This window comes from Belonocnema kinseyi, chromosome 5 (assembly GCF_010883055.1).
Source record: "Belonocnema kinseyi isolate 2016_QV_RU_SX_M_011 chromosome 5, B_treatae_v1, whole genome shotgun sequence".
In the NCBI taxonomy this organism is placed as follows: Eukaryota; Metazoa; Arthropoda; class Insecta; order Hymenoptera; family Cynipidae; genus Belonocnema; species Belonocnema kinseyi.
Genome location: NC_046661.1, coordinates 92,338,095 through 92,362,768, shown reverse-complemented (window position 1 = coordinate 92,362,768; position 24,674 = coordinate 92,338,095). Strand labels below are relative to the sequence as shown.

Here is a 24,674-nt window from a genome sequence, read left to right as displayed (position 1 = left end):
GGTTTTTTCAAAAATAATATCTTTTATTAATGGGATTTCAAAGCATTTTGCAGATTTAAGGATAGTTTGTTAATTGCAAGGAATTTTCAACAGCTTAAAAATGTTTCAAGGAACTTCAAAACATTTCAAAAGATTTCAAAGGATTATAAATGTTTTGGAGTATTTTTGAAAATTTCGAGAATTATAATTTGAAGGAATTATGATTATTATTTAAAGGAATTTTTTAATATATTTTTTTAATTTGAAGTTATTTTAATGGGTTAAAAAGGATATTTGCAATGATTCTAGGGACTTTTCAAGAGTATTATAAACCTTCAAATGAATTTCAAAATTTTTAAATATTTAAGGTTATTTTGAAAGATTAAAAGGAGTTTTTAAGAAATTACAATGATTTGAAAGGACTCCAAAGGATATTTATTGATGTTAGGGTATTTTTAAGATGTCAAGGAATTTTCAAGAACTTTGTAAAGTTTTAATGGATTTCAAAAAACGTAGAAAGATATGAATTATTTTAGGGTATTCTAAAATATTCCAAGAATTTTTAAATGTATTTCAAATATTTGAAGGTATTCGAGAGGATTAAAAAGATTTTAGGATATTTTTTTTAAACTTGAAAAGATTATTCAAGAGCTTCAAAAAGTTTCAATGGAATTCAAAATGTTTAAAAATATTTTAAAGAATGTAAATGTCTTTCGATATTTTTAATTTACCAAGGAATTTTGAAATATCTTCAGTAATTTAAGGAGATTTTAAATAATTAAAGTTTTTTTGGGTATTTGAGAAGATTCCGAAGAATTTCTAAAAACAAGGTTTGGAAAAATTTCAAAAAATTATAAATATTTTAGGGCATTTTAGAAGATTTTACAAATTTTAAAATAGATTTCAAGAGTTTTTAAATTTCTTAATGGATTTCAAAGGATTTGAAATATTTTAGGGAATTTTGAAAAATACAATAAATTTTCAATTGATTTCAATAACTTTAAGGAATTTCGTAGGAATTAAAATGCTTTAGGTTATTTTTGAAGGTTTTGATAACTTTTTAAGAACTTTATAAATTTTTAAAAGATTTCCAGGGATTTATTAAAATTTGGGGTATTTAAAATGATTCTAAAACATTTTCTATATTATTGTAAAGTTTAAATTCTTTTAAGGATTTTGAAACATTTTGGTCTATTTTAAGAGATTGCAAAGAATTTTTTATTGATTTTGGTAATTTAGCGGAATTACAATGAATTTTAATGATTTTGGGTTACACTTTAAAATTACAAGGAATTTTTCAAAAGCTTTACAAAGTTTGAAGGATTTTAAAAATATTTTTAAGGATTTGAAAAATTTTAGGACATTTAAAAAGATTTCAAGGAATTTTTATCATATTACAATCATTTGAAGGGATTTCAAAGTGTTTGATTGATTTTAGGGTATTTTAAAAGATTCCCAGACATTTTCAAGAAGTATACCAGATTTAAGGGATTTTAAAAAATTAAAAAAAATTTGAAACATTTTAGCGTATTTTAAAAGATTCCTACCTTGAAAGAATTCAATAGATTCTTAATTGATTTCAAAAACTTGAAGGGATTTCATAGTATTTGAAATATTTCAGGGTATTCGAAAAGATTCCAAATACTTTTTTAAGTGTATTATAAAATTTTAAAATGTTAAAAAATATTTGAAATATTTCAGGGTATTTTTTAATATATTACAATAATTTTAAGGATTTCAGAAGAATTTTAATCATTTTGGGTTATTTTTAAAGATTTTTAGGCATTTGCAAGAACTTTATAAATTCCAACGGATTTAAAAAGATTCAAAGGGATTTCAAAAAAGTTTAAGCATTTTTGGAAATTTTGAAAGATACCAAGAAATTTTTTTATTTATTTCAATAGATTGAACGGATTTTAAAGGATTTTAAAAATTTTCGGATTCAAAAGATTTTAAACCTCTAAAAAGTATTAGGAAATTTTTGATTGATTTTGATAATTTAAAGGTATTTCAAAGGATTTTAAAGATTTTAGTGGATTATTAAATTTCAAATAATTTTCAAGAGCTTTGCAAATTTTTAAGGGATTTCAAAAGAATCCAAGAAATTTGTTATTGTTTTCAATTATTTTATTTGATTTTAAAGGTTATGGAATATTTAGGAATTTTTTAAAGGATTTTAAGGCATTTTCAATAGATTTCACAAATTTCAATGAATTTTCAATAATTTTAATGATTTGGAATTCACCCTAAATTTTTATTAATTTTTCCTGAATTATTTGTAATTCTTTTGAATTGTTTGGAATTCTCTTGGATTTTTTCATTCATTTGAATTCTTTTAAATTCTTTTAATTCTACTATAAATTTTACTGAATTTAATAGAATTTTGGAATATGATCCAATTCATTTCAATTCTTTTATTCCTCTTTTAAAACATTCTATAATAGAAATATCACAAGATTAGAATTTTGGGTTTTTAAATATTCATGGTCAAATAAATTAGAAAATTAGTCAGTAAAAAAGGCAGGAATTTTGAAAGTGAAGTTTTGCGGCTACCCTGAAAATTAAAGATGAACTATAAAGAAACTTAATGAATATGCAATTTAATTATAAAAATTATAAAATTATATTATATTATATTAATTAGAAAAATTATATCATAAAATTGTTTTTTTTTATTTTGAGAAATGTAATTTTGTCTGATGTCCGTTGTTTGGTGGAAATGCCTACAAATTATTTGAATTTCAGCTGCAATATGAGCACAAAATTCACTTGCATGCTCGCACTTTTAGTGTTCTGAAACAACAATGTGAAGTGAGTTAGTTTTCTAAATTAAAAAAATTAAATACTATCAGACTCAAAAGCTGGAAATAGTTTCACTCAAATTATTTATCATGTCATAAATATAATCTAGCGCATGAGTACGTATGTAGTTCATAAAATGTTAAAAATAACTGAAAAATTCTGTTGTACATATTGGGGAGCGTTCAAATATGATGACAATATTTTTATCCTTTTTGCAAAAAAAATAATATTACTTATAATTTTTAAGGATGTAAATTAACTAATAATTTTACGTTTGATTAGCATTTTAACTGTTTGAATACTTAAAAAATATATGTGCTTTTTTGATAAAAAAAAATTATATTTAGGGATTTCACAAGTCCCATAAAGTTTAAGACGCATTTCCCATAAGACAAAAAAGTTTTTGTAAAATTAGTGATAGAATGCGAATACACTTTTTTTTTAAATATCACGCACAAAAGTCCCAATTAGTCATCCAAAAAGCCCATCAGTGAAAAATTGAGGCTTGAGAAATTTTTGCGCTAATTTTAATCAGATGTTTACATAAATTTTAAAAATAATTTATTATTATTTTTACCAATTTCCTCTTATAATGGAATTAGAAAATGGCAGTTTTTCCGATTTTTTTTAATCTTCAGCTTTTCTTTGACTTTTTAGTTAGTAATAAATAATAAATGTTATTTTAAAAAAAGGCTCTCAGTATCTGCTTCAAGACAAATTTACATTTAATGTGATCCACATAGAAAATTTAAAGAACATTTCAAATATCTTTTTTATTTCCGAAAAATGTATTCACAAATAAGAAAAATATTTTAAAGAAAATTATCCTCTTTTCTGTTCATTTATTCTTTTTTCTTAACTGAAAAACCAAAACAAACTAAAAAATGAAAGAAAAAATTGCAAATTTCTAACATTTTTTCAAAAGAAGATAGTTATGAATAATAATATATTGCTTAAGCAATTATGTTTGTTAACTTGCATGAATTTTACCTCACTAAGTAAAAAGTTCACAAAAAGTTAAATATTTAAAAAATTATTAAAATTGAATATTTAATATTAAAAAATATTAAAAAAACCTTACAGAGTTATTCAAAGATAATATTTTTTTAAATCATAATAAATTGTTTAAATATTCATTGTCTTCGGCTTGAATTAATTATTATCTTAGTCTAAGTCAAAAGTTCACAAAAATTGGTAAATTCTAGAAAAAGCTGGATCTATCTAGCATTACTATTGGAGAAGTCAGTTATAAATAATACTAATTTGTTTAAAAAATTATTTTCATGAAATTGGATTAATTTTGACCTAACTTTTAGTGAAAATTAGACAAAATGTTGAAAATATCAAGAAAAACCACTACTTTTTACCTTTATTCAAAGAGAATATTATTAAAATAATAAAATTTTGTTTGGACAATTATTTTTGTTAATTTAATATAATTATTACCCGTTAACTAATCGAAAAGTGGACAAAACGTGAAAAATTTAAGAAAAAATTGAATCTTTCTAGCATTATTTTAAGGTAATATTATTATAAATAATAATAAATTGTGTAAACAATTATGTTTGTTCACTTAAATTAATTATTGCCCCATTCTAATTAAGAAGGGGACTAAAAGTGGAAAGTTTTAAAAATAATTGCAACTTTTGAACATTATTATAGGATACAATAGTTATAAATAATAAAGAATTATTTATAAAATTATATTTGTTAACTTAAATAAATTATTACTTTATTCGAAGTGAAAATTTGACAATAAGTGGAAAATTGCAGCATAAAACGCAACTATTTAGAATTGCTACAGGAAAAGATAATTTTAAACAATATTAATTTTTTTCAAATAATTATAATTATTTTATTTGTTTCTTACCTTACTCGGACTTTAAAGTGGAAAAAAAAATGAAAATTTTAGAAAAAAGTGTTACTTTTTAGCATTATTTAAAGAAAAGGTTATTAAAATTAATAAAAAATTGTTTAAACAATCATTTTTGTTAATTCGAATTAACAATTACCTCATTCTAAGTTAAAATTTGACAAAAAGTGGAAAATATCGGAAAAAGCTGTAAATATCAAGCATCACTACAGCATAGGATTATAAACAATAGTCATTTGTTTAAATAGCAATTTTTGTTTAATTGGAAATATTCTTCCTTCACTCTCAAGCGAAGCGTGGACAAAAAGTTGAAAATTTCAGAATAACTGCTACTTTCTATCATTATGCAAAGAAAATATTATTAAAAATAATAATAATAAATTGTCTAAACAATTATTTCTGTTAAATTTAATTTATTATTGCCTCCCTATAATTCAAAAGTTAAAAATAAGTTGAAAAGTTAAAAAAAGGCGTCTTTTTAAATTTATTTTAAGAGAAGATTTCTAAAAACAATAGTAAATTATTTAAACAATGTATGTAAACGTCTTATTAATAGTAGAAAAAAGTATTTCATGTATTAAAAACCATTTATATTTCAAAAAACCTAAAAGTAATCATAATCAAAAAACTTTCTATTTTATTATATAACAGCATGAAATGTATGCTCATTGTTAAATATAATTAGTTTTTAAAGTTAAATTATTTATTTGTAATCTTTATGTTTAAAGTCGGCGTTGATGGATTTCATTGATTTTAAATCATTTATTTATATGTTTTTAAAATATTGCATTCCGAAAATTTAATTTCAATGTTATTCAATTTGTATTAAATATTTTAATTTTGCATTTAAATAAAAAATTGGAAAAAAAATTTAAATAAAAATAAAAATGTTTTAATTAAAATAATTGAACGATATAATGCTTTATTTTCCGCCTTTAAAGGCTTGCAGTATACATTTGTCATATTTTATGAATATTTGAATGCTCCCTTAACTTAATAATGTTGTTGCAGGACTCTATTAATTTATTAACCTTTCTGCCTTTGCCTTCGATCGAATAGATTATCAAATACTTATACGATCACTCACGCTTTCGTTCATCAGGATGTCTAGTAAACATACGAAATTTTCACCAAAAAAAAATATTTTACTTTTTTAAATGTGACAATCCCAAAAATTCAAATTGCACAAATTTTGCATGAATACACAATTTCACTAATTAAATAATTCGAAACCTATTATGCCTCTTTTAATTTTGATTCATCGACAATTATTGTTAGACATCCTGCTAATCTTCATTTTCGTGACAGATAATATTTGTACATAATGTGTGCACGATTGTTTTGTGTTTTATCAACTGCACTTATCAGACATTTTTTTTCAAAACACACCGCGTCGATTTGCGAAGGCGATTTATTTGTAATTATTGTAATTAATCTAATTAATAACAGGGTGGCCGCAGGTTAGGCAGAACCTGGCTATAATTGTTAATTGTAACTAATTTTGGAAGAGAACCAAAGTCGATCTTTAGGAAAAATATTTCAGATTAAAATTTTTTATTTAATTTTAGTTAATTAGATTTTTGTATGATTATTATTGTTTTGTGAGGCTGGTCCACTTAAGTTCCGAATCACTGCGGTTGAAACCTATTGTTCTATGCCTTTTTATTTTGAATTTCCGGTGAAACAAAGATCCATATCTCTGTTTGAACGAGGCGTTAAAAATAAATTACTTCGGTGAAACAGAGATCTATACCTCTGTTTCAACGGAGTTCAAAAATAAAAGGCATTGCTCTGCGAAATAGAGATATATAGACCTCTGTTTCACCGGGTTATGCCTTTTATTTTAAAACCCCGGCGAAATAGTGGTATTTATCTTTGTTTTATTGGTTTATTATAAATGTTTATTTAGTTTACCGTTTATTACAAGTACTCCCATTTGCCCGAACTTTTGATCAGGGGAGAGGAAAATTGCAGAAAACCACTTCCCGAGTTCAGCCGGTTATTTAATTCTTTTTCTTGTAGAGATAATTTTATACCTTGCAAGATTTTCTACAAATCTCTTTGGTACGGTTTTAATTAAGAAATTTTTATTGAGTTATTACACATTTGTTAATTATATAAATAATATTTTTCTCAAATAAATTGTATTGAATAAAAACATGCAAAAGCGATTTTTAGAAAATCTTTTTTTATAAAATTTGTCTTCACTTTGGCTTCAAAATTAGTTACAATTAAAAATAGGAATATTCTTCTCGATTTTATAATTTTTAATAATGCTCATTTTTAACTAAAATAATCAGGACTGCCACGTAGTCACTTTTTTTAGATTAAGTCACTATAGTCTCTTTTCTTTAAATGAAAAATGTCTTTTCTTTAAATAAATTTACCTATGTGCAAGCCACTTTTGAATTTTCATGAATTCTTTTAAAATATTTTGGGGCATTTAAAAATATTTCTAGAAAATTTTAATAGATTTCAATTACATAAAATGTTTTTAAGTATTTTAGGGTATTTAAATTCCGAGGAACGTTTAATGTATTTAACTAATTTAATAGGATTTCAAAGAATTTGTTTGATTTTAGGGTTTTTTTTACATTCTAAGAAATTTTGAAGATTTGGACAAATTAAAAGTGTTTTAAAATATTTTAAAGTTTTCTAAGTTTCTTAAGATATTTTAAATAGGTTTTTATCATTTAAAATGATTAGAAATGATTTTGAAGATTTTAAGGCATTTAAAAGAAATTCCAAGTAAATTTAAAAACCTTTAAAAAGTTTCGAGTTCTTTCAAAAGATTTTTAACACTTTGAAATATTTTAGTATATTTAAAAATATTTCAAGGGATTTTCAATTTGTTTCAGTATTTTATTTAGATTTCAAAGTATTTAAAAGATATTAGGGTATTGTCAAAAATTTAAATTAGTTTTTTAAATATTTTAGAGAATTTTAAATATTGTAAGGTATTTTAAATGATTCCAAGGAATGTTCAATTTATTTAGTAATTTAATGGGAGTTTAAAGAATTTGAAATATATCAGGGAATTTATTTAAATTTCAAGGAATTTTTAAAAGATACAAAAAGTTATATTACAGTTATATTAGGTTATATTAGGCAATATTTTAGGGTATTTTAATAAATTTCACGGAACGTTTAATATATTTCAATAATTTAATTGGATTTCAAAGAATTTCCAAAATTTTTGGGTATTTTTCAAAATTTCAAGAGATTTTCAAGAGAGATAAAAAGTTACAAGAACTTTTAAAACATTTCAAAGAATTTAAAATATTTTAGGCTATTTTTAAACATTCTAATGAATATTTCAAGGATTTTTGAAAACTTTCGATGAACTTTGAATTGATTTCAGTAACTTAATGGGATTTCAAATTTTTCAACGATTTTTGGGTAGTTTTAAAGATTTTAATGAATTTTTAGATATCTTAGTACATTTTTAAGTAGATTTAAATAATTTGAAGTGATTACAAAGAATTTGAAATATTTAAGATATTTTAAAATATTTTAGAGTATTTTGAAAAATTCCGAGTAATTTTTAAAACTTTTCAAAAGTTTAGAGAGCTTTCAAAAGTTTTTGAAGAAAATAAAATATTTTAGGGTATTTTAAAAATTGTAAGAAATTTTTAAATGTTTAAAAAAATTTGAAGGCTTTTCAAACGATTTTCTAAATTTCCAACTAATTAATTTCAGTAAATTAATGGGATTTCAAAACTTTTTAAAGATTTTTGGGTAGTTTTAAAAATTCTAAGGAATTTTGTAGCGTAGTAAATAATTTTAAGGGGTTTTAAAAAAGTGTAAGGGGTTTTAAGTATCTTATTTTGAAAGATTTCAAGGAATTGTCAATTGATTTCAGTAATTTAATGGGATTTTAAATAATTCTACAGATTTTAGGGTATTTGTAAAAATTTTATGGAATTTTTAAGAGTTGAAAAGTTTTTTATGGGGTTTTAGAAGATTTGAAAGGATCTTCAAAAAGTTTCAAACGCTTTCAAAAGATTTTAAAGAATTTGTAATATTTTAGGGCATTTTTAAAGATTCCAAGAAATTTTATATTTATTCCAATTCCCCTATATTCTTATAATTTTTGTACTGAATTCTCGATAATTCCTGGGAAATCTCTTCCACTTTTTTAAATTCACTTGAATTCTTCTAAATTGACAAAATTTGTCATATTTTTAAAGTTTCTTGGATCGACTTGATTTTATTTAATCCATCTTAAATTTTATTTACCTTAATTGAATTCTTCTTATTCCCATAAACTTTTCTAAATTCAATCAAATTTAACTGAAATCACTAAAACTGTTATTTATTGTAACTCATTTCAATTATTTTTCAATTTTCTTTCTTTTAATTCGGTTAGTCATTTTATCGGTTAAAAATATGTCACTCTTTCACTTTTTACATTTACGCCGCCCCGGGTGGAAACCCTAATAGTTTTTTTTCTTTTTCTGGGATGTAAAAGTGAGGGGTGGGATAGGGGGGAAAGTAGGGGTAGCAGTGTAAATGAGAAAGTGCGTGGGTATAGAAGGTTTGAGAAGGGAAATTGAGGGAAAGGGGAGTAGAGGAAGTAATGGAAACGGAAGGAAAGTTTGAGGAGTAGAGTAGGAAATGGAAAGGAAGGGGAACTAGAGGATAAGAATCTGTGTAGGGGTTGGATGAGTCAGCAAAGGATGGGAATTGAAGGCTCGAAAAGCAAATCCGAACAAGTGCTCGAGCAGTAGTTAGAAGTGGGGATGACGCGCAGAAAACGCGACGAAAGAGAAAACGGAATCCGTTCGAGCGTTCGAGCAGTAACCAGGAGTAGGGATGACGCGCAGAAAACGCGATGAAAGGAAGAACGTAATCCGTTCTCTCTTTAATCGCGTTTTCTGCGCGTCCTCCCCACTCCTGGCTACTGCTCGAGGACTCATTCGATTCTCTTTTTAAAACCTTTATTTATGGGAAGTGTGGAGAGAAAAATTAGAAAAGGGAGAAGTATAGAAAGGGAATTAGAAAAGGGAGAAGTATAGAAAGGATGGGGAAGTGAAATGAAAAGTAAGGAGTGAGATAGTAAAGGGGCAGCATAGAAAGGGATAGTAGGAGAAGGGAGGGGAAGTAGGCGAAAGAAGAGGGAGTAGGTGATAGAACATATGGGGGGGGGGTTATATTTGAATGACTTAATCAACCTTTTAACTGGCCTGATTTAACTAATTTTTTCAAGTAAATTAATCTGTGGCAGTGATGATAATAAAAAAATTGTAATTTAAAATTGAATTTGATCTTGTTCCTTTTATATAAGATTCCATATTAAAAACGTTACAATATTGGAATTTTGATCTTTAAATATCAGAGAAGTTGAAAAATGATTTAAGGAAAAAAGGAGGGAATTTAAAAAATGAAGTTTTGCGGCCACCCTGCACAATTAATCTAATTAATAATTAATTAATCATCAATAATCGTGTAACGAGAATTAAAGGAGGTGTGAACGAAAATGTGCGTGCGATCGAGAAAACTTCTGCCGAGATTGAAAAATGTGTGTTGATGTGTTTTAAGTCCCTCTTTGTCCACAGAACATCACTGAGCAAGTCCTGGTGAAAGAGGCCTACTGGGTCACAGAGACAAGAGAGGTTGGCAGCAAAAAAAAACAAAGAAAAAGCGAAATTGTTTCGATGCATATAGAAACCCTTGCTCCCTTAATTATAAAAAAAACTTATTCAGACGACAGTTCCTATTTTTTAAATAAATATATGTGGAGGCATGGGAATAACAAGTGGTTAAAGGCGATCTGTAGTTGGCCACTCAATCGTATTTTTATTTGTTAATTAGGTGCCAAAAACCAATGGTATTTATCCAGTTGCCATTTCCATTTCTTGCTATAAATTAAAAAGAGACCAATATTATCTGAACAAGTTTTTTTATTAAAATTTATAGGTCCAAGTTCGTCTCTGGTATCTTATTTTGATCTCAGAACATTAGCATTTAATTTTAGTGTTCTTATTATTATTGATTAGGTAGGTTTAAGTAATTAATAGTCACCCTGAGTAGTATTGCTGTATAACTACGGCGTCTCTTACCGACCGAGCAAGGTTCTGTTCTGTGCTAAGTTACCGACGCCAGGTAATTACTGTAGGTCGGTAAGTGGCATCGAAGCCGTATAGCTATACTACTAACCTGTGAACCCTATCGACGATGTAGAAAAGGTGATCCGACTTTTGAATTGCGATCAACGAAATCCTCGTAATGTAATTCTTTATTAACTTTAGAGATAAAAAATCAGAATCAGTTAATTGAATTTTTGAAATAGTAGAATCGGTTGAAAATTAGAAATTGAAGACTTGAAGTGTGAATTCAAAATTAGTACTGATAATATAGATAGTATTATTAATTTGATATTGAGAAAGTAGAAAATATTTTATTATTCTTATTTACACTATTAATATTATTAATTATTAGTATTATCGCTACCAATATTATTTATTAATTTTAGACATGTGTGGATTATTATTAGAAAATTCGTTATCAATTTGCAAATATCAGAGGAAGCTTTCAATTAGAGCAGTTTTTGGCTACTAGTCACTTGCTTACATTTTTTCAAATTTGTTAAAAAATAATCAATTTTAGTAAAGATAAGCTGCTTCATGATATTCGCAAAGCCTGTTGTTAACTCCTATAGCACTTTTGGGGAAGGTAGATTATTACATTAATGCTTCTTGGTAATGAGATTTGAAATTCGACGATTGTCTGAACTTTCGTCGCTTGCTTTTCAAAATCTTGTTGATTCTGGATTTACTAAAGTAATTCTATTTTGCAGACGAGAATAGCGAACCTTCTTGGTGTCGCTGGGACTGACGTACCGATAACGGAGATTCAGAGATTTATGATGCCCCATACGGTAAAATATTATTTGTCAAAAAAATTATACCTAATTTTAAAATTTAAATCCGTCAAAAGTGACTCATTTGAAGACAAATTTGACTGATTCAGACCATGCAGATGCGATGACTGATAAATCATTTAAAAGTGATTTTTAAAATCAGTAAATTTGACTCACTGACGAAATCAGTCATTTTAAATGACTTAATCTGTTGAATTTGCAATTAAGTTATGTTTCAACAAAAAAAAAAACTCATTTTTAACAAAATAGTTCATTTCTCAACAAACGAATTTAATTTTTCACCAAAAGTGATGAATCTTAAAGTAAAACAAATAAATTTTTAACTATGTGGTTTAACTGTCAAATTAGCAGTTTCATTTTTAACCAAAGAAGTGAATTTTTCAACCAAAAAGTTTAATTCTTTTCAAAAAACGATTAATTTTCAAAAAGATACAAAAATTTGCTACCAAAAACTTGAATGATCATCTAAGATTTTCTACAAGAGATAAATTTTTAACCAAAAAGATGAATTAGTAACTAAAATAATGAATCTTAAAATAAAAAATAAATTTTTAACTAATGAAATAATTTTTTGACTGAAAAGATTAATTTTTATCAAAAGACATTAAATTTTCAACCAAATAATTTAAATGGAATGGTTCAATTTTCACGATAAGAGGCGAATTTTTTGAATACAGTTGAATTTTGAAGACAAAAAGACAAATGTTTTACAAAACTGCTTAATTTTCCAAAACAGGTTAATTTTTGATAAAAAATGTAATTTTAAGCTGAAATTAATAATAATATATTATAAATAAACATGTATATAATATTATAATTATATAATAATATTTTATTTAATAATAATTAATTAGTTTTACCGCAAAGACGGATCTTTTAGGAAACAAATACATTTTTTAAAAAGATGAATTTAAAAAAAAATATATATATTTCCCTGGAAAGATTAATTTTCAATTAGAACTGTAATTTTTAAAAGAAGTTGAATAATAGTTGAATTTGTAACTGAAAAGATCTATTTTCAACCCAAAATAAAATAGTTAAATTTTCCGGAAAATTAATTTTTTACCAAAATAGAAGAATTTTCAACAAAATAAATGAATATCTAAACACATAGTTGAATTTTAAACTGAAAGTGATCATTTTTTAAAGAAAGAATCGAATGGTTAAGTTTTCAGTTAAGAAATTTATTTAAAAACAAAGAAAAAACGAATTTTAAACAAACTAGTTACATTTACAGTCTAGAAAATCTATTTTTAACCAAGTTATACAACTTTCAACGTTCTTTTAAATTTATATATAAAAAAAAGAATAATTTTTTAGAAGGCATTTTAATCTTAAATAAAAAAGGATCGATTATTAAACAAAACAGTTAAATTTTGGCCTAAAAAGGACGTGTTCAAATAAAAATAGTTAGTTTTTTAAATAAAAATAATGAAAATTTCATTGATGTGTGGAATTTTTAACCAAACACTTGAATTTTCAACTAAAAAAGATATATTCTCGACAACAATGTAAAATTTTTTGGCGAATTTCAACATAAAATGGAATATTTAAGCAAGAGAATGAATTTTCAACAAAGTAGTTCATTTTTTAACAATTTATTTTTATTTTTAACCAAAAAAAGGCATTTTCATTCTTAGAAGGCAGTTAAATTTTAAATAAAAAAGACGAATATTCAACCAAATTTTTAACCAAATTGTTGAATTTTTAGATACAAAGATATATTTTTGACCAAAAAGTTAGATTTTCACAATGAGTTTCAACAAAAAATGGAATTAATAAGTTTCAGTTAAAAAAATTAATTTTGAGAGCAAAAATTAATTAAAAATAAAATAGTAAAATTTTCTACTAGAAAAGAGGAATTTTTTACGAAATAACCGAGTTGTAAAAGAAATAGGTAGATTTTTAACCAAAAACGATAACTTTTTAATGAAAAATAGAAATAGTCTAATTTTTAGTTAATAACTTATTGAGAAAAAACTATTGTTGCACAAAATAATTTAATTTTTAACCCATCAAATTTTCTTTTAAGAATTAAGTTCAAATTTTAGCAATTTATTTAAATTTTTAAACACAAAGGATGAATATTTTAAAAGAAAATGGAATTTTAAGTCATCATTTTTGTTTCAAATTAATCTTTTTGGTGGAAATTGAATTCTTTGGTTGAAAACTCGTCTTTTTGGATTAAGTTCGACAGTTTTTTATTTAAAATTAAAATTTCTTTGAAATATCAACTTTATAAAATATTTAAACTTTAAATCTCTGTTGGTTTAAATATTCACTGCTTTTTATTTAAAATATTTTTTTTTTTTAAATATGAACTATTACATTTTTTATTTCAAGTTTCACTACTTGGCATAAAGTTGAACTGCTTTGTCAAAAATTCCTTTTTTTGTTGAAGTTTCAGAATTTGGAATAAAGATTTATCTTTAGTGGTAAAAAAATTTTTTTTGTGTAGAAAATTGATCTTTTTGGGTAAAGCCAACTATTTTTCACTTTAAATAAAAGTAATTCCCTTATGAAAATCAACTATTAATTTTTTTCCTGAGAATTCATCTTTTTTCTTTTAAAATTGTACTAGTTGGTTGAAAATTTATGTATTTTGTTCAAAACTGATATTTTTTTGGCAGAAAATTAAATTTATTGGCGGAATATAATTTTTTTTTTGTTTGAAAATTCAACTACTTGGTCAAGATTTGAACTATTTCTTTGAAAATTCTTTGTTTTAGTTAATGATTCTTCATTTTAGTTTTAATTCATCTTTTTGTTTGCAGATTTAACTATTTTATTCGCAATTGAAAAAAAATTAAAATCATCTTTTTTAGTTGCAAATTCAAATTTTTTGAAGAAATTTCTTGTATTTTATTAAAATGTATGTCTTTTTGGTAAAAATTAATTTTTCTTGGTACAAAATTGACTATTTGGTTTTAAAATTTAACTACACTGTTAAAAGATGAACTTCCTTACTAAAAAGTAATTATTTCGGTTAATAAATTATTATTGTAGAAAAAAATTTTTGTAGGTAATTTAATTCTTTTAAAAAAACATTTTTTATTAATCTTTTTAATTTAAGGTGTAAAATTTGTTGTTAAAAATGATCGTATTTTGTTGAAAGTCTCTTGATTAATTTTTTGGTATGAAAATTCATTTTTTCCAGTTGACAATTCCACTAAATGGTTAAAGTTAAACTACATTGTTATGAAAGTATTTTCTTCGTTAAAAGTAAATTTCTTTTTTTGGAAACTTGGTTATTTTGTTGAAAATCTGTTTTTTCTAAATTATTTTTCTTACCTGTAAATTTAACTGTTCCATTTTTGCTTGAGAATTGATCTTTTTAAATTAAAAAATTAAGAGTCATTCACATTTTTTTCTGAATAATAAAAATTCACGTTCTAAGTGGATGGAGCTTTTTTTCGACAAAGAGCAATACATGATTTCGATCATTATTTAGAGCTGAATCGCTTGGTTTCACAGTATTTTTTCAAAATTTAATTTTAATTTTGAAAATTATTATTTTTTTGTCAGCTGGGCGTGAACGGTTATGCCTTCATTGTAACCAATAATGGTTACATTCTCACTCATCCAGACCTACGTCCTGTGGTAAGTGAAATAAAAAAAAAAAATTTCAAAATTATAAAGAACAATTTTGTTTATATTTATTTTTTACAGTTTCTGGGTATACTAAAACCTGCATATAATAGCGTGGATATGGTTGAGGTCGAGTTGATGGATCAAGACAGAGGTCCGCGTGAATTTGATGAAGCTTTAATCGCGGTAATTAATTAATCATTGTAAAATGGAAAAATATGCTTCTAAGACTTTTTTTTAAGTTGAATAATATGACAAATTAATTTTCATTGCCAGCTCCGAGATGACGTGATTAATCAGACAAGCGGTAGCGTGACACTTCACACGAGATACCATTATGATGATATGGTGAGTACTAAAAATAATTATATTTTAATTAGTGGATTGGAAAAAAATTATACAATTGAAAATCATCCACCATATTAAGGCAGAATTCCCAAAAATAAAATCCAGAATCCGACAACTAAATTTAAATAACCACCACATAACGTTCTCATTGAAATTTCAAAAAAGATGAAAATTTGTCTAAAAAAGAACAAAAAATGTTCTTCTTTGGACAAAAATAAAAAAGAGGAAAGAAAAAAGAGAAGATAACCAACACACAGCACTCATGCTTTTCATTTTCTCTCTTAAAAACTCTCACCCTTTTTCTCCTTTTTTAGTTTTCTCTATCTTCATAATCCGTTGTTTCCCCAGTCCCTCCTTTCCTAAAATTTTCTTAACATTCTCTTGCTATCCTTTTTTCCCCTCCTTTCTTCTTATACAACCATCCCATACATCCTATGCCTCTTTCTCTCATTCACACGTTCTGCATTTTTTCTTCTGACTTTTCTCCCAACATTAATTTTTTAATTTCATTTCCCAGTCTCCACCTAGCTATTCTTTGTGACCTCTTATCCCCATCCTCTTTTCAGATAGATTGGAAATCCTTTTCTTATTACCTTATACCATTTATTGTATCTTGAATTCCCCTATCCTCCTTCATCTAATACCTGTCTTATCTATCTCTATTTTTCAATTATTCGTAGTCTATATCTCCTTCTTCTATGCCGTGGTCTTTAAATAACTCTTTTCTTCTTTCCATCGCGTCAACTGTACATCCCTTTTTCTGCTTTCTTCCATCTCTTTGTAACTCTATCTCTATCTCTATCTCTATCTCTATCTCTATCTCTATCTCTATCTCTATCTCTATCTCTATCTCTATCTCTATCTCTATCTCTATCTCTATCTCTATCTCCATCTCCATCTCCATCTCCATCTCCATCTCCATCTCCATCTCCATCTCCATCTCCATCTCCATCTCCATCTCCATCTCCATCTCCATCTCCATCTCCATCTCCATCTCCATCTCCATCTCCATCTCCATCTCTATCTCTATCTCTGTCTCAACTTCCTTTGTCATCTTTATTTCTCCACGAATGTCCATACTCTCTTTCCCCCTTGCTCTTAATTTATCCTTTTGAGCCCCTTCTCTTACCGTGATATTTGGAGTTCCTTAGTATATCTCTATATCCTCTTCCTCTCCTTCTATCTCAATCTTTTATAAATCTTCCTTCTCCTATTCCCCATGTATGTTTCATTACCCTCACCACTCTTCTAATCCTTTTCCTAATATAGGTCCCATATTTCCTATTTGCTTGTACGATAAAACCAAGGTTTATAATTCCTTCACTTCCTCTATCTTTACACCTTCCTATCTCTCTGACCACTTTCTAAACCTTATTGCTTTCGTTTCTATTCTTTATTAGGCCAGCCTTTTTTTCTATCGCAATCTTTTTCTGACTCCTTCTCACACTTTTTCCTTCATCTCCTCTTCGAAATCTGAAATTTATGTATTGAACAGGAGCGGGCTTAGAGGAGAACCCTGTCTTATACCTCTAGCCAAACCAGAAAATATCTCCTATTTGTTATACCAATCTAACCTTACTATTTGTTTCTAAAAATCTGAGCTACTCTTTTCTTGAAACCTTTTCTTATCCCCCTTTTCTCCGTAGTTTAATCTCTCTTTCCCTTCCAATGAGTCATATTATCCTTTTCTTCTCAAGCTTTTTCTTTAACTATCCCTTCTTCCTATATATGTCTGACCAACACTCCCCTTCCTATGCACTTTTGCACATGAACCCACCTTCCTTATTATCTTGTTTATTTCAAAAGTTTTTGAGAATTCTCTATTCCCCGAGAGAATAACCTATAGACGCGCATCTTTACGTGTTTGGGCGGAGATACTGTCAAAGAAAGAATTGTCCAATTGAAATTGTCTAATATTGACGCAGGCACTCCATTTTTTACGATGCTCTGGGATCGTGCGGGTCAAGTATCTTTAAGAAAGGCTTCGATAGCTGCGCAAAGTGGACGTAAGGAGGTTCGCCTGTAGGTTATTCTTTTGGAAAATAGAGTATATTCTCCATTCCCCGAGAAAATAACCTATCGACTCGAATCTTTACGTTATTTGGCGGAGATACTGTCAAAGAAAGTTTTGCCCTGATAAAAGTGTCCAATGTTGAAGCAGGCACTTAATTTTTTACTAAGTTCATGGAGCATGTGGGTCAATTATTTTTAAGAAAGGCTTTGATAGCTGCGCAAAATGGACATAAGTTGGTCCGTTTGTAGGTCATTCTCTGGGAGAAGAGAGTATATTTTCTATTCCCCGAGAGAATAACCTATAGACGCTCATTTTTGCGTGTTTGGGCGGAGATACTGTCAAAGAAAGAATTGTCCAAATGAAATTGTCTAATATTGAAGCAGGGACTCCGTTTTTTATAAAGTTCAGGTATCGTGCGAGTCAAGTATCTTTACGCAAGACCACCATAGCTGCGCAAAGTAGACGTAAATTGGTCCGGCTGCAGGTTATTCTTTCGAGGAATAGACTATATATACTCTATTCGCCGAGAGAACAACTTACAGAAGCGCAAATTTACGTATTTGGGCGCAGATACTGTGAAAGAAAGTGTTGCCCGGAAAAAGTGTCCAATATTGAAACAGGAACTCCATTTTTTATGACTTTCAGGGATCGTGCGGTGCTTCGATAGCTGCGAAAAGTAGACGTAAGCAGGTCCGCCTGCAGGTTATTCTCTAGGAGAATAGAGTATATTCTCTATTCCCCAAAAGAATAACCTATAGACGCACATCCTCACGTGTTTGGGCGGATATACTGTCAAAGAAAGAATTGTCCGAATGAAATTGTCAAATATTGAAGCAGGCACTCCATTTTTTATGAAGTTTAGAGATCGTGCGGGTCAAGTATCTTTAAGCAAGACTTCTATGGCTACGCAAATTGGACGTAAGCAGGTCCGCCTGCAGGTTATTCCCTGGGAGAATAAAGTATATTCTTCATTTCCCAAAAGAGTAACCTATAGACGCACATCCTTACGTGTTTGGGCGGAGATACTGTCAAAGCAAGTTTTGTCCAGATAAAAGTGTCCAATGTTGAAGCAGGCACTTAATTTTTTACTACGTTCAGGGAGCATGAGTGTCAATTATTTTTAAGAAAGGCTTCGATAGCTGCGCAAAGGGGGCGTAAGTTGGTCCACCCGCAAGTTATTCTCTCGGGGAATAGAGTATAGATATCATTTCTTGCGAATTTCTAAGAGAAAAAGAAATTAGCTGAAGGTTGAAATCGGACAGGTGGTAGATGGCCTTTAGATAATTAATGAAGTTTTTTCAGCAAAGGGTTGGCCGAGTGAAAAGAAAATATCATTACATGGGTATAGAAAATACAACATTCACTGTCGTGGTCAGCTTACCCGAGTATGATCAAAATGGGAACCGTAGGGTTCACGCTGCCGTGGAAACCAAAAGGTTACTGTCTCAAGGTACGTATGAGGGTACGTCTCTTTTTGAAATCTTAAAAAAAAGAATAATTTATAATTATTGTCTGAAATGTAATCCATTTTTTTGCAGGGACAAACGTACTTGCTTATTTCTCAGGAAAGAATTGGCGGGTACACCCCGAATGGATTTATTGCAAGTGAGTTGATTTTTTCAAACAGTTTTTGGAGAGGGGGAAACAACTCTTATAATCTGTTGGTCTGCTCGGTTGTACGAAATTATAATCCGAAATAATTCACTTTTAATCCTGAGCAATACACTTTTAATCCAAAGTAATCTTTATTTGATGCGAAGCAATCCACTTTTAATCCTAGAAAATGTACTTGTATTTCTTAGTAATCCACTTCTTTTCTGGAGTGATATAAGTAATCCATATATAATCGAGGATAATCCACTTGTAATACAAGGCAATCCGTTATCAATCTTAGGTAATACGTTATTAATATTAGGTGATCATATAATCCACATTTAATAATAGACAATCCACTTGCAATCTAGTATATTCAGCTTGGAAGCTGGATTAATACATGTAATCCAAAGTAATTATAGGTAATCCACTTGTAATCTTAAATAATCCACTTGTAATTCCAGATAATTCAGGTTTAATATGGGGAAATCCAGGTAAGTAAGTGTAATATCAGGCAATCCATTTGTAATCCTAAATAATACCCTTGTAATTTCAGGTAATTCCATTGTAATCCCAGAAATCGAATTAATACACTTGTGTTTCTAAGTAATCCACTTCTTTTCTAGAGAAATATAAGTAATCCATCTTTATTCAAAGTTAGTTCACTTGTAATTTTATATAATCTACATTTAATAATAGGCAATCTACTTGTAATCCAGGTTCATCACCTTGTAACTGGATTAATACAGGTAATTCAATGTAATCCTAGATGATCCACTTTTCCTCTAGAGAAATGCAAGAAATCTAGTGTGTTTATAGGCAATCCTAATGTAATATTCAGTAATCCACTTGTAATCCGGTGAAATCCACATATAATACAGCGTAAGACACACGTAATACTAGGTCATTTATTTGCGATCTAGTGTAATCGAATTTTCTTTCGAAGTGATACAAGTGATCGCATATAATCCCAGTAAATCCACTTGTAATCTTAGGTAATCCACTTTTAGGCCTAGGAGATCCAATTATAACCTGGGGCAATCTACTTATAATCCAGAGTAATCCATTTGTGATTATAGATAATCCACTCAATAATCCGAGTAATCCACTTGTAATCTTTGATAATCCACTTGTAATCATAGGCAATCTTCTTTGTAATCCCTGGTAATCCTCTTTGTAATCCTCGGTAATTCGCTTGTAACAGGCTAATATAATGGTTATCCTTGGTTATCTGCTTGTTTTCTTAGGTAATCCACTTTTATGATTGCAAGATCCACTTGTAACCTGAGACAAGCTACTTACAATCCAGGGTAATCTTCGTGTAATTCTAGGTAATGCATTTAAAATTCAGAGTAATCCACCTGGAATACAATGTACTTTTAGGTAATTTATTATAACCTTAGGTAATCTACTTTTATTTTTAGTTAATCCACTTCTAACTTTAGACAATCCACTTCTAATTCTTTGGAATCCATTATTAAGTCCAGAAGATTCAATCATAACCTGATGTGATCTACTTATAATCCATCTTAATATATTTGTGATCATAGATAAAGTACTTATGAACGACAGTAATCCACTTATAATCCTTTATAATTCACTTTTAATTTGGAGTGAAACAAGTAATCTAATATAATCTTAGGTAATACAGTTGTAATCCTAGGTTATCAACTTGTAATAATGGATAATTTTCTTGTATTCTGGAGTAATCCAAGTAATTCAGTGCAACACTAGGAAATCCAATTGTAATCCCAGGTCATCCACATATAACCATAGATGATTTCCGTGTAATCTGGAATAATCCTAGTAATCCTCGGACGCCCCTTGCATTCTTAGTTAATCCACTTGTAAGCCTAAGATATCCACTTTTAATCAAGAATTAAACAAGTAGTCCAGTGTAATCATAGACAATGCACTTTTAATCCTATGTAATCCCCTTGTAATCGTAGAGAGTTCAATTATAAAAAGGATAATTCACCTTCAATCCTGGGTAATCCACTCATATTCCTAGGTAGTTCACTTGAAATATTAGGTAATCCAATGTTTACTTTGGATAATCTACTTATATTCCTGGACAATATATTGGTAATCCAGAGTAATCCACTTATAATTCAGGGTTATCCACTCACAGTTATTTGTAATCTACTTGCTACCTGAAGTAAGGCAAGTATAATCCATTGTAATCTCAGATTCACTTGCAATCTCGTGATATAAACTTGCAGTTCCAGGATGTCCGCTTGTAATCCTAGATAATTCCATTGTAATCTGAAGTAATCTAAGTCTATCAGTGCAAGACTTGGCATTCAACTTGTAAACTTAGGTAATCCTCTTTATAACCCTAGGTAATTCGCTTGTAATCCAGAGTAATTTACTGATATTCCTGGGTAATCCACTTGTCATAGGTAATCCACTTTCAAATCCTAGACAATTCAATTAAAATCCGTGTTCTCCACCTACAATCCTGTTAAATCGACTTGTATTCCAATGTAATTCACTTTCTATATTGGGTAACCCAATCTTATTCTGGATTATCTACTCATATTCCTAGACTATGCATTGGTAATCTAGAGTAATCTACAATTAAAAAGGGTTATCTACTCTTAATCATTGGTAATCCACTTGTCACCTAGAGTAAGACAAGTAATCCAATATAATCTTATAATATACAATTGTAAACTCGGGTTCTCTACTTGTAATCCCATAATATCCACTTCTAATCCCAGGATATCCATTTGCAATCCTAGATAATTCGATTGTAATCTAGAGTAATCTAGAGTAATTGTGTGCAAGACCAGGCAATCCACTTGTAATCCTAGGTATTCCCCTTTATAATCATAGGGTATTCGCCTGTAATCCCAAGTAATTTTCTGGTGAAAATGGGTAATCTACTTGTATTCTTAGGTAATCAACTTTTAATCATAAAAAATGTATTTGTTATTATAGGTAATCCATGTGTAAGCCTAATAAATTCACTTGTAGTCTAGAACAAAATAAGTAATCCAGTGTAAGTCTAGTGTATTTTTTAACATCCCATTGTAAACCTAGATTACAATGGGATTTTAATTCACTTTAATTCACATTAATTAGGGTGTCCTGTGGACCGGGAAATGACCGGGAATTTTATGAGACCAGGAAAACCGGGAAATAATGATGGATTTATTTTTAGACCGGGAATTCTACCAAATTTTTAGAATAAAAAATCTTTCCAACTTTTATTTCAACCGTTTTGCAAATAATGAGTTAAATTGTGATCTTTTTTAGTTATCACTTCATTCAGTTCAGAATGCATCATTCAAAAATCTTTGACTTTCAAAATTTTATATTTTTAATTTTTTTAAAGACTTAAACAATTAAAAATTAAATTATTTAAAATCGAAGATTTACGAAAAAAAAAATTTTTTTTAATCAACTGTGAATATAAATAAATTCATGATTTTTAAAATTAAATTTCACTTTAAATATAAAAAAATCTTATTAGTTAAACAAATGTAAAACTTCTATTGATGCTTTATAAACTATTTTCAATTTTGAAATATCTTTAAAATAATATATTCATAACCAAAGGTTTTTATTTTTCAAATATTATTTCAGTCGGAAATATTATATTTTGCACCATTCAATTTGAAATTTTTCAATTAAGAAAAAGAAAAATTCCTTTATATTTAAAAATATCTGACTGTTCATGTAAAATCAGTAATTATAAATTAAATATTCAAAACTAAACAAAAAGACTAAACTTTGAACATTACAATTTAAATTGTTTTATTTAAAAAAATTTTAATTTGTAAATCAAATTGTAGAATTTCGAAATATGAATAACAATTGAACATCCGTCGTTCCCACAAGAAAATTAGAAAGTTGAAGACATTTTTAGAAGTTTTAAACAAATTTGAAATTTTCAAAAATTTGAAATAATTTCAAATAATTTAAACGAAGTGTCTACGTGTACCGACAAGATGCCGCTATTTGTACAAAAATTTTGATGCAAATAGTGCACGGCCTAATTGGAAATCAAATTTCGATTTTGGCAGATTTCGAAGAAAAATTTCGAAGCTTTTTAAAAAATTTGAAAGGATTTAAAGAAAAAATTTTAAAATTTTAAAAGATTTCAAAAAAAATTTGAGAAAAAAATTATAATCATTTTAAAAAGATGTTTAGAAGCTCTGACAATTTTTTTTAAATAATAAAAAATTTTTTAAACTTGAAACAAAATTTCAAAAAAGTGGAAAAAATTTTTTTAATGTAATCGTTCGATTTTGAATGTTTGATACAACATTTTTGAATGAAAAAAACAGTTACACTTTAATTTTAAAAGTTTAAAATTCAAGAGTTCTACTGTGAGTGTTTCAATTTGCATCTCAGTTTTCACTATTTCAAATTGAAAAAATTTTGGCATCAGAGTGTAAATTTCTTAATTTCCTTTATCGTGAAAAATATTTGTGAACCTGGAAAAACCCGGGAAATGACCGGGAATTTTTTTCTTTGATTAAACGGGGCACCCTGTTTAATACTTTTTAATCCACTTTTAATCCACTTTTAATCCAGAATAATCAAGTTTAATCTGCCTTAATGTACTTAAATTTCTAGGGTTTCAGAGTATACCAAACTCTCGCTTTCAGTCAACCCCGTTCTCAGTCAGGCGGCTCTCACGATTTACGTTTCTGTCCCCCCGAAATCAGTCCAAGGCCATTTGAAGGCAACCCCTGACACTTGACTGAAAGCGAGAGTTTGGTGTAATTCCTTACGTAGAGGGAATCCAGGATAATTTGATATAATACGAAGTAATCCATCTCCGCTAGACCACATTTTCAAGAGTTGTTTTTCCCTCGGTTTTGTGTCTCTCTAGTTTAGAAAATAAAATTAATGAGATATTTTAACTAAATAGCCAAATTTAATTTAAAAAAAAAAGATCTTTACGTAGACGTATTCATCTTTCTCTGTTGAGTTTTTCTAGATACCATTACGATGGTGAATTCAACTTCAATTCATCGGAAGAGCTACTCCTTCATTTTTTGAACAGAACTCGACAGCAGGAACCACCCTGGAGGTGGATTGATGCAAAACAAAGATCTCAACCACCAGAAAAATCAAACGCAAGTTCCAAGTCCTTCAGTAAGTCAGGTACATGGTCCCTCTTCCAAGAACAGGCTGAAAATTACTAGTTTTCTTAATTAAAATGATATGTCAGTGGCTTCTAGATACACTAAAGGGGGAGGGTCGGTAAGGCCGGTTTTTGGCCTAATTTATTTTTGGACCAAAAAATCTGAAAAAATCATGGTAGTATCTTATAAGTATCCCGAGTCGATTGCACGCTAAACGGACTACCCTCCACCCCCCAGCCAACCCCACCCCCCTACAAATATAGGAAACACCACTACCAACCAACTGTATTTTCGAGAGATTTGACACTCTTAAACATGTATTCTGAGGTTAGCTCGGGTTTATTGTGGTTTTCGGGGTCGCCGAATACAAATCTGGCGTCCTTTGACTTGTATCGCGTCAGGTTCAAAGTCATTGGAAGGTCAAATCGAGAGAAAACGGTAAAAAAATCCAAAAAAATACGTTATAGGTTTTTGGAGTCGCTAATTACGAAT

At 28.1% G+C, this 24,674-nt stretch overlaps 1 protein-coding gene across 5 annotated transcripts in view; it reads left to right on the top strand.

Moving 5' to 3' along the window:
* LOC117173408 (voltage-dependent calcium channel subunit alpha-2/delta-3) overlaps positions 1-24,674 on the top strand; it is a 71,408-nt gene that overhangs the window by 19,452 nt on the left and 27,282 nt on the right. For 2 of the 5 annotated variants that reach the window (XM_033361959.1, XM_033361958.1), the window contains exons 6-12: positions 11,454-11,534; positions 15,063-15,137; positions 15,207-15,311; positions 15,402-15,473; positions 18,790-18,937; positions 19,026-19,092; positions 24,026-24,192. In XM_033361959.1, coding sequence (XP_033217850.1) covers positions 11,454-11,534; positions 15,063-15,137; positions 15,207-15,311; positions 15,402-15,473; positions 18,790-18,937; positions 19,026-19,092; positions 24,026-24,192 — 715 coding nt within the window. Of the gene's footprint in view, positions 1-11,453; positions 11,535-15,062; positions 15,138-15,206; positions 15,312-15,401; positions 15,474-18,789; positions 18,938-19,025; positions 19,093-24,025; positions 24,202-24,674 lie in introns of all 5 variants that reach the window. The other 3 variants (XM_033361956.1, XM_033361955.1, XM_033361957.1) reach the window with 2 other exon arrangements.